The 10,547-nt window shown below is 39.7% G+C and overlaps 1 protein-coding gene across 1 annotated transcript in view; it reads left to right on the forward strand.

Annotated features, from left to right (window-relative positions):
- Epb41l4a (erythrocyte membrane protein band 4.1 like 4A) overlaps nt 1-10,547 on the forward strand; it is a 215,824-nt gene that overhangs the window by 1,844 nt on the left and 203,433 nt on the right. The window contains exon 3 of the mRNA XM_010607904.1: nt 2-90. Coding sequence (XP_010606206.1) covers nt 2-90 — 89 coding nt within the window. The remainder of the gene's footprint in view (nt 1; nt 91-10,547) is intronic.

A 10,547-nucleotide genomic window follows, 5' to 3' on the forward strand; every position in this document is an offset into this window, starting at 1 on the left:
TTCTGCGCTGTTCCGGAAGAATTTTACTGCGAAGTTTTGCTCCTGGACGAATCCAAGCTAACCCTCACCACACAGCAGCAGGGCATCAAGGTAGGCGCAGGGGGCTCGTCCCGGGGGCTCGGGGTCCGCGGCTTTGTCTCGGGGCTGTCACCCGCCGTGGCCGGGGTTGCATCTGTGCGCGCCGGGAAGGAGAGGCAGCTGCCCGCTGGTGCCCGAAAGCTGGGATGTGTCAGGCTGGGTTAACCGAATTCCTTCATAAAGCAAGTTTGACGTCGCCAAGGTGACTCCAGGCACCCACTCCCCGCCGCGATCCGCGGTCCTGCAGCAGAGACCGAAACTCTGCTGGCCCGGCTTTCCTAGCAAAGTCCCTAGGCCCCTCGCCGTTCCCACGGACGCGCAAAATTTAGTCTGCAGCCTGCACCCCACTCCAGTGCTCAAGACATGGTTCTACTCGGCTTTGTTGGAGGGTAGTTTGTTCTTGATGGCTTTCCTGGGAAGTAAACTAGTTCACACCTTTAAAACACATAAATTGGGGCGTTGTGATTGTGTTCTTGGGTGTGCAGTTGGGTAGTGTTACGTTTGCCCTGAAAATAATATCCCTTTTCTAAAAGCGAACTGGTTTGAGCAGCACGTTTAAAAGTAAACATCTCTCAAAGCGATTCGGTAATAACTCTGCTCCTGTTTGTAGTCATTAAAAACGCAATTGCTACGTTTAACCTAGGGAACCCAAACAAAAAGGCTGCGGCCCGGAGCGTGCAGGATACACTTCCTTAATGTTCATGGGTCCTTACGTTGATTCCTGACAACCTGAGGATGCGCCTGCGCGCTTATTTTGCTCTCGGAGCAGTTTAACCTCCTGCAGGCAATCCGAAACCTGGGCTTGTTGTTTTCTCTTTCCCCTTTACTTTTAAATCACTAAGGTATTTTTGATAACGCTGCAGCTGAGTCCGGTGAAAAGAGACCCGCCCCCTGCACACGTAGAGCTGGCTGGCTGAGAAATCCAGTTCCGGCCGCTAAATGTCTCCTCTTAGTCTTGCGATGTCAGAAGTTAAGCCTAAAGGGTTAGGTCCTAGGCATTTACTTCTGCTTATCCGTCTCTACACAGCTTCGCACACTTTACACACTAACCGTTTCTGGCTAGAAATCTCATCGTTGATGTTGCCGTATGTATTTGGAGCACAGAGTTCTAATTTCACAGATGTCTTTGCAGGAAAAAGGGGCAAAAGCGACCACTTAAAGCTACAAGATTGTTAGAGATGTTTCCTTTAGGAAATTGTTTTGAGTATTGTTTCCTCAGTTACAGTCAGCAAAACTCAGTCAGATTCTTGTTTTGTTTTCTTTTGTGACTAATAGGACAACCTTTGGAGGACAATGTTCATTTTGTACTTGTAACTTCAGTATCCAGAACACCTCACCAGCCCAAAGAACTTACTTTACAATAAATTAGGCAAAAATTGCAAAACTCCCTAATTTCTCATTAGAAAAGAGATTCTCTGTGGTGTGGGAGTGGACAGGATTAGAAAAAGATAAGTGACGCTTTGATACTAAAACAACAAAGAAGTCTGTCTAAGTGCTGAGTGTAGATTCGTCTGGAGTCTAGAGTCGTCTGCAGTGAAGCTTCCTGGGCAAGCATGAAAGCCATCCACTGTCTGCAGTGCGCCATGGCCATTATCCTGCCAAGGGAGCAGCCAAGATTTGGGATCAAATGGAATAGTTTTGTTGAAGAAGCATGAATCAAAAATCTGAATTCACAGTTAGAGTAATCTCTGATGGTGCTTATCTTGTTTTGCAAAGAAGTTGAGAATTGGCCAGTCAAAGGCAACAGCAACTTTCTGATACTGTTATTTTGGCTGTATGCCATATAGCTAAACAATAATTTAAGCAGGCTTTTGTTGGAAGGAATCATTTCACGACAGGCTTGGCCTCTTTTGGTGTCACAAAAGCATGTCATGATTATTTTGATGGCCATATGTATGGCACAGATGTCGGCTGAAGTTAACCACATTATCTGCAACTACCATAGAAATGCATGGATCTACTTGTGTTATGTACTAAATTAAATGTATTTGTATATGGATGGTATAAGGGACAAAAAACCATGCATGTAAACAATACTACAAAGAATTGAAGGGACATGTATATGTGATTCTCTATATACATCATTAAATTTTTTTCTTAGCCTTTCTAAATCATGGCGCATTGGTCCTGTTACTGTAAATTGCATTAATTAGATAAATTAGCTCCTAGTTTAGTTTGCAAATTAAAAGTAAACAATTGCTTGAAAGTTAATAGCCAATAGCTACTGCAGTAGTATCGTGTTCTCCCCTGGGATAGTAACCTTGATAATTTTGATTGTTAGTAATTAAAAACAAAGTTAAACAGGCAATATCAATTAACCCATTTTCCCCTGAAATGAAAACAGAAAGGGTTTTTTTGTATTTTCAAGAGTTTATAATATTTATTTTGTGATGACCCTTTCTCATATTCCATTTTTCTTTACGCAAGTGAAAAGACAGCTAATTTTGCATTAAAATTATTCACATATTTTATCCTACCTGGTTACTTAAGCATTCGCTTTAAAAAAAAAAGAATTTACTTGTATTGTGAGTATAATAATGCATTGAGTTAGCAGATTAATTGCAGTAAATTAAAGTAGAAGAAGCATGAAGAAAGCTTGGTAAAATATATTTTTCTGTGCGCCACGTTGAAAAATGCTCCACAGACTTAAGTGCTATATTACAAACTGAGCAGTTAGTAGTCTGGCATGGTGGTGCACACCTGTAATCCCAGCACTTGGGAGGCTGAGGCAGGAGGATTGCTGCAAATCTGAGGCTAACCTGAATTGCATATTGATACCCTGTCTCAAAAAACAAGGACAAGGTCTGGGGATCTAGCTCATTGGTGCCACAGCCTGCCTCACAAGTGCGAAGTCCTGAGTTCGATCCCAAGTGTTGAAAAAAAAGGAAAAAACAAGAAGAGAAAACAAATTGAGAAGTTATGACTGATTTTGTACAACTTAGACTGAACTTTTTCATGGACCCCAGAAAAAAAAATAGATGCATTTCTATAGAAAACATTTCAGCCTGAATATGTCTTCTGTGCTCAGAAGAGTGTCATTTAAATGGGAAATAATTTTCTCTTTAAAAAAATAATTAGAAAAATACAATATTTTGGTATGCATATCAATGCTACATAGGTATTTGCTTTCTTCACTTGCTTCGGAGGTGACCTTGCTTGACCAGTAGGAAAGTCTTTCACCGTTCATAGTGTGAGTTGGGCCAGGATTTTAAAGCCCAAGTTTATGAAAGCTGAGAGCTATTGGTTATGTGTGTTGAGCCATACAATAGTTTTTAGCTGTTTGTTCTCTGCTGCTATCTCTGTTGTTTATTCAAGTAAGAATTTCTGCTATGGTCGTTCTCAGTTTTTTGAGTAATGTTTATTCTGGGAAACTTTTGTTAGGTCCTTTGTTGTTCTCTGTGCTAGGGAGGGTGGAGATCTATCTGTTCTTTTAGAAAGCAAAACTTGGTGACTCAGACTACTTTTTTAGATTGTTATTTGGTTAGCAAAAGATTTTGGTGGGCGGGTGGGGGGATCAGGCTTGACTATAAGTGTAGTACTTAGAATTGCTTTTGGAAATATGAAATAGTTTTTAAAAAAAATTTTTAGACAGTCTCAGTAATCAGCCTCCAAATGCTAGGATTATAGGCATGTGCCACCATGTCTGGCAAATTTTGGCCCTCTAAAATACTCATTTTTCCTAGATGTGTTGAGTAAATTAATGAAACTAATGAGACAATAAAATGGAAACTCCATTGGCTTTTAAAAGTGTCTTGATTGAGATGTCATATAATTTATAGAGTTATGCAGTTCTTCCATTAACTGTTGAATGTTACATCCTAATCATCCTGAGATTCCTGAAGGAATACTATAAGTCAGTTTTGATGCTCTGTTCAGAAACTTCTAACAAGCCAGAAAAAGAATTACAAGGCAAGGATTTAAAGTATATACATCTCATTTACCAAGAATTGTTAATTTCCATTGTAATTAAACTGGTAAAGAAAATGTCTCAGAAGATTGGGGGAAAAGTGAAAAGCAATAATTCTTCACAAATTATTTTAAATATATATACAAGTACCTCTGTCTTTTGGTATCAGCCACATAATTTATAAACATAGGTTAAAGCAAGGAACATGTCTTAATGTAGGCTGGCGTTGGGTCTCAGTAGGTAGTACTTTAGATGTGCCTGAGATACAAAATGCACCTCCTCCACACTGTATCTGGCTTTCTAAAACTCGCATGTGGTATCCCTGTCATGGCTGCTTAAGATGAACTAATATTTGTGGAAGAAGCTTTTTCTCTTGAAAAAATTTATTTAAAGTACCTTTAGTCATCTATAATCGAATATATATATATAAAATATACTTGTTGTTTTGTTGTTGTTTTGTTTTGTTTTTTTTAGACAGGGTCTTACTATGTCATTTAGGCTGGCCTTGAACCAACTCTTACCTGAGGCTGGCCTTGAACTCACGGTGACCCTCCTGCCTCAGCCTCCTGAATTGATATAATTTTAATTATATCAGCAGCTGTTAGGTGCCCTTCTCTGGGTTCTCATGTTGTTCTTGGTTGATGGTGGGCCACACTTCATGCAGCCCTGTTGCTATGTCTGTCTGTTCTTGAGTTCTGCAATGTTAGGCCTGAACTAAGTTGGAATGTAGGTAGTGTTTTTGTTGCTTTTGAGCATGAGTGAAAAAGGCTGAATCTGAATTGTAGGAACAAATGTCCAGACTCTTTCTGATTAGCTGTCTTGACATGTTTTTTTTTTGTTGTTGTTTTTTTGTTAAGACACTCACAAGAAGGGAAAGTAATTTTTTTTGTTTTGTTTTGTTTTAGGGTTTCCCCCAGATAGTCGGGCCAGTCTTTGCTGTCCCATCCATCATAAGATACTTAGCGTTATTCCTAGTTGCTACCCGTAAAGTGCCAGTTGCACCTCTTCCCAGGTATCACCACCAAAAATATCCCCAGGTGTTATCCAATGTCTGCTGGCGGGCAGAATCACCTCAGTGGAGGACCAGTGCCACAAAGCACAGCAGCTTCTTTTATTCTTGTCTTTGGGGCTCAGTCTTCCACACTGGATGCAGGGGAACTTTGGATGCTTTCCATCTCTTCCATTTTTGTCTGGTTTTGGAGCAGTGAGTTGTTTACCTTCTGTTTCAGTGAGAACAATATGATTATCTGTGTCTTGCAGTTGTTGCCTACTCTTATGCTAGGAGCAGTGGGTGCAGTGTTGTGATTAAAAGCCTGGGCTCTGGAGTCAGGCCATCTGGTTTAAATTCTGGCTCCACTAATTGCTTCCTAGCCATAGGGCCCTGAGAAATATCCCATTCTGGTTCTCAACTTCACTGTCTGTAAAATGGAGGCAAGTAACAGTGCTGACCTCACACATTCACAGTTCCTTGCGTGTGATGAACACCCAGAAAATGGTGACTTCATTTTTCCTTCTTTGCCCCCCTCCCCTTCTTGTAGTGGCTCATTCCTGTTTAGAGATGAAACCCAGACTTCACTGTTTGACTCGGCACTCTCCCTGACGTCCACATCTGAGGCCCAAAGACTTACTCTCTGGACCTGCAGAAACATTCCACCTCGCTTGGGGCTTTGTGAGTGAGTCCCACCGCTCGGTGTACTCTTATTGTACTCTTTCCTCTTTCTCTGAACACACCCTCAACTAGCCCATCCCTTAACGACTTGAATCAAGTGTTTAATTTCTGCTAGACATCTTTCAGCTGAGGCTGACCAGGCAGAATAAAGCGCTCATCCACGCCTCACACTCGTCCCTGACACAGCATGTGGCACACGGAGCATTACTTTTGGATTCATCCATCGCTCCAGAACCCCTACCCATGATCCCTGGCAGCTAGAGCTGTCCACTGCGTATAATAGGTCCTTATTAACTATAATTTGAACGGGGGAATGAGTGGGGTGTTGCAGCTGGACTAGGCCAGTTGCAAATCTTTAATATAGATAATGAGATTCCCTTGCCAATTTTATTTTTACCAGAAAAGATGTCAGAATAAAAACTTCCACTGAGAGTCTGTTGCCAAGATTCTTTAATTTTTATACTGATAATGGGTAGACCATAAGATGGCCCAAAACTGAATCTTTGCAGCACTCTGAAGAGCTGAGTAGCAGCTGTTTCAGAAAACATGAGTCACACCGTTTTTGTCTTGCAGAGATTATGCTTTCTGTCTCTTAAATACAACTTTTGCCTTCCAACTTCAAAGTACAGTATTTTAGAAGAAGTGCACATTTCATGAATGAGGGAGAGTGTTTCACTTCAGTTATTTTTTTTCCTTGTCCCTTATATTCTAACTTCTGAGAATAGTGTTGGTCTGTTTTACAGTGTGTGTTTACATAATGTGGGGCCACCCCATAATTTTTAATCTTAAAGCTGCACAAACCTAATGTGACATGGCTTTAACACTTAAAAGACAGAGTGAGCAAGTTAAATATGTATATTAATATATGTAGTCAGAAATTATATATATTTATATTAATAAAATCAGAAACTGTTTTGCATTCAGATGCAGAATGTGCTTGTCCACAGGCCTGTTACGAAGTTGACAAGTAAGCGATTAGGTTGGCTGTACCCTTCCTGCCTCTCTGAGATGGACTGCTTTGGCCCAGCTTTGTCTTGTATTTAGCCACATGTAGAGCTCTTGCTTGTCCTCGACCTTGGGCAGCCTGCTTTGGGTTGCGGTGACCGCCATTGCCTCTGTACCATGGATCTTGTTTCTGAATCTCTCATAAGATTAAATAAGCACCTGTTATCACATGTTGTAGGCATAGAACTAGGTGTGTTAAGTTCAGGAACCAGTTAGTTTACTTTGTGACTCAAAAGCTTGTAACTACAATTTGGAGAGTCTGTGCCATTCTCAAACATGTGGATTGCATTCCTGTGTCCCCTCAGCCATGTATGTATTTCCTGTTTGTTTTCTTTTTTCATTGAAACAGCTAAACCACTGAGCTAAATCCCCGGCCCCTTTTACTTATCATTTATTTATCCAGATGATGAACTTTTGGATTGTTTTCACTTTTGGGCTATTATAAATAAATCCTGTTGCTTCTAGGCACAGTGGTGCATGCCTGTAACCCCAGAATTTGGGAGGCAGGAGGAGGATCACAGAGTTGGAGGCCAGCCTGGGCTGCATAGTGAGCTCAAGCCAGCCTGAACTGCATAGTGAGACCCTGTGTTGAAAAAACATGAAAAAAAAAAAAAACAACAAAAACTTTTGCACTAAAGATTCATGTATACAAATCTTTGTGTGGACATGTACCTTAGTTTTTGTTACATATATACTTGTTTAACAGTTGAAGGAAGTACCAAATTGCTTCCAATAATGTCAGTTTCATTTTACTGACTCACAGCAATGGAAAATTCTGTTTCTCCAAATTTTTACCAACCCTCTTTTTAATATGACTTTTTTATTACAACCTTCTTATGGGAGTATCTCAGCATTGTTTTGGTTTTTGTTTTCTGTTTTTTTGAGACAGGGTCTTGCTTTGAACTCACTGTGTAGCTCAGGCTGGCCTTGAACTCATGGTGATCCTCCTGCCTCAGCTTCCTGAGTGATGAGCTTACAGGTGTGAGTACCATCATGCCTGGCTCTCAGTGTTGTTTTCAATTTCACTTTCTCTTGAAAGTGAAAGTGAGTTGAGCATATTTTTATGTACTAATTGACTATTTGTATGTCTTCTTTAGAGAGGTGTCTACTAATACTCTTTGCTAATCTTTAAAATTAGGCTGTCTATATAAGTATATGAGTTAAAATATATGTAGAAATCTCTATCAGATATTTCATTTATAAATATTTTCTCCTTTTCTTGGGTTTTTTTTACTGTCTTATGATTTTTTTCAAACAAAAATTTTAAGTTTGATGAAATCTATTTTTTTCTTTTATTGATCATGCTATTGGTTTTACCTTAGAGAAATTATTTCTTGATCTAATGTATGAAGATTTATTCCTGTGTTTTAAGTTGTGTAGCTAAGCTCTTACATTTAGGTCTATGATCTAGTCTTCATACTTCTGCCCGAGATTGTCGAAGTGCCCTAGCAGCATTTGTTCAAAAGGTTGTTTCCTACCGTTGGATTATTTTGGCATCCTTATTAAAAAAAACAACTTAGAATAAATGTGAGGGTTTATTGCTGGCCTTTCAGTTCTATTCCACTGGTTTATATGACTCATTATACCGTGTTTGTTTTTATCAGTTCCTTCCTAAGTTTGGTGTGCGAAATTCAGAGAAAACACTCCTCCTTAAATACATCTAATATTTTGAGAAAAATGTTCTGCAGAGTTCCTGAGGGCACTGACAGTTGTCTGCTTCACCCACTGTTAAAACCTCGAGAACCAGTGCCAGGCATATGGTGGTGCTCTGTAAATATTTTTGAAGGACCAATTTGTAACTTAAAATTGTGCTTGAATACTGTATCTTGATTTCCCAAACTTTTCTGTACAAGCTTTGAGTGTTCTATTTGAGTTCTTTAAAGGATTTGCCTTTGATTTTTTGCGTAAATCATTTGGTGGAGCACTGGAAAAAGGACATTTGCATATGTTTTATGAATAAGTTTTTTGGATAGCTTTGATAGGTGAAGATATTAGAAAAGCTAATATATATGTATGTGGTTTTCATCTCTTAGCTTGAAATATACTGAGAAATTCTGAGAGGTTTATGATGAATAGGACAATATATGTTGTTTTTTTTCCTCTAGGAAAGTAATAGAGATTACTAGAAAACTACTACTGAACAACCTCTCCCATCAATTTCAGCCCTGAACTTCAGGGATTTCTAGCAGGGTTGCAGGCTAACGCCAGGGAGCGGCCCTGGTTTTATGGATTTGGAGTAGGATCTGCTATCACTGAGGAAAATTGTAGAAAATCTTAGTGGTTTGGAAACTGGTACAACATGAGCTCTACAGTCTTGACAGGTTGTACATTTTTAAAGTCAGTGGTGTTCAAACACTTGAAAAAATCTCAATAGCTATGTGGCCATGACAGTTCCCTTTTTGAAGAGAAGCTCAAGTGTGTAGAATCTAGGTAATGCTATGGCATCCCCAGATCTTTCACACAACCTAGCTTCTGCTTGTCAGGGCTTTTTCAGTCACTCATTCTTTCTTTTGCCCAGTAGTTCAACTGACCCTCTGCACCAAACCTGTGACAGTCACATGTGGTCAGTGAACTCAGCCCCTGATCCACCCTGAAGGGGCGGCAGGCAGACAGGGGGAGCGTGTGGATGAGGTGACGTAAATTACAACAGCCTGGATCTCACTGACAACAGAAAGTCAGGCCTGGTGTGGACGTGGAGATTCTCTCGTGCACCCTACATTCTGGAGGTGGGGGAGAGGGACCCGGGAGGGCACTGCTCCCTGTGCGCCCAGACGCTTGTTCCATGCAACCCCTTCCCCACTTTCTGCTCTTTATGGAGGGAAGAATTGAGAGCTGATTAGAGAGGAAGAATTCAGAATTTATTGAAAGCCACTTCGATTCACTGCCAGTCCTGTTGCCTCCACGTTCCCATTTTTTGTTCTGGTCTCTTCCCAACACCTCTCTAAAATTGACTCTTTCTAGTTCTGTAGTTTGTCCCGGTTACCATCTGCAGCCTTGGCATTTAGATTTGTGGAACTCTTCCTGGTTATATCTTTTATTGTTGTTGTTGTTATTTCTGTTTTTGTATTTTCTCTGAAGAGATTGCTTATGTGAATTTTTTTTCAGAATGATAGTTATTACTTTGCATTTTACTTTTTTGGCTATTTTGAAAATTCTTATTTATCTAAAAAGTCCAGAATAATTTATTTAATGGCATGGTTTTAGAGCTTGTGTCCCTTAGACTTTTTTCATAGTCTTTATCTTGTAGAGCCTGTACCATGAGTTTCTCTAGCTTATGCTGACATCTGTCCAGGAAAGATAATTAAAAACTGATTAGTGGTCCTTTTTATTGCCTGAGGGAAGATGCAGAGGAGAGAAAGGTAAATCGTTCTTTTGTTGAAGGGTTCAGATATCTTGTCATCAGGAGACTAATAGATCTTTTCCCCTGATAATGATTACTTCTTCGTGCTTTTGCTGCTGTTTACAAGGGCAGTTGGAGGATGTGCAGATTTTCTAGAATTCCCCAGAGAGCCTGCTTCTTTTTGTTTGTTTGTTTCTCTGTTTTTACATCATGTTCTAGGACACTTATTTGAGGATAAATAGATTTTGATGTGAGGATGTATTGCGGTCTGGATCATTGCTATGTGTCTGTAATTATAGATAGGCATTTGTGAACTCAATTGTATAAATTTTATTTAGAGCTTATTGTGTACCCAGTAGCATCCTGATTCCTGGTGGTGGACAGTGAACCAGAAGGAGGACTTCTATCTACAAGAAATTTACTTTCTAGGTGGAAAGATAAACATTTACTTACAAAACAATAGAGTATTATGCAGGACAATATAAAATCAACTTTGGGTTATGCAGTAGGATTCTAATAGGTACAGAAATTCTTTTTTTTTTTTTTTT

Source organism: Fukomys damarensis, unplaced genomic scaffold (genome assembly GCF_012274545.1).
Source record: "Fukomys damarensis isolate Sample0158 unplaced genomic scaffold, DMR_v1.0_HiC HiC_scaffold_3, whole genome shotgun sequence".
NCBI classification, from domain to species: domain Eukaryota; kingdom Metazoa; phylum Chordata; class Mammalia; order Rodentia; family Bathyergidae; genus Fukomys; species Fukomys damarensis.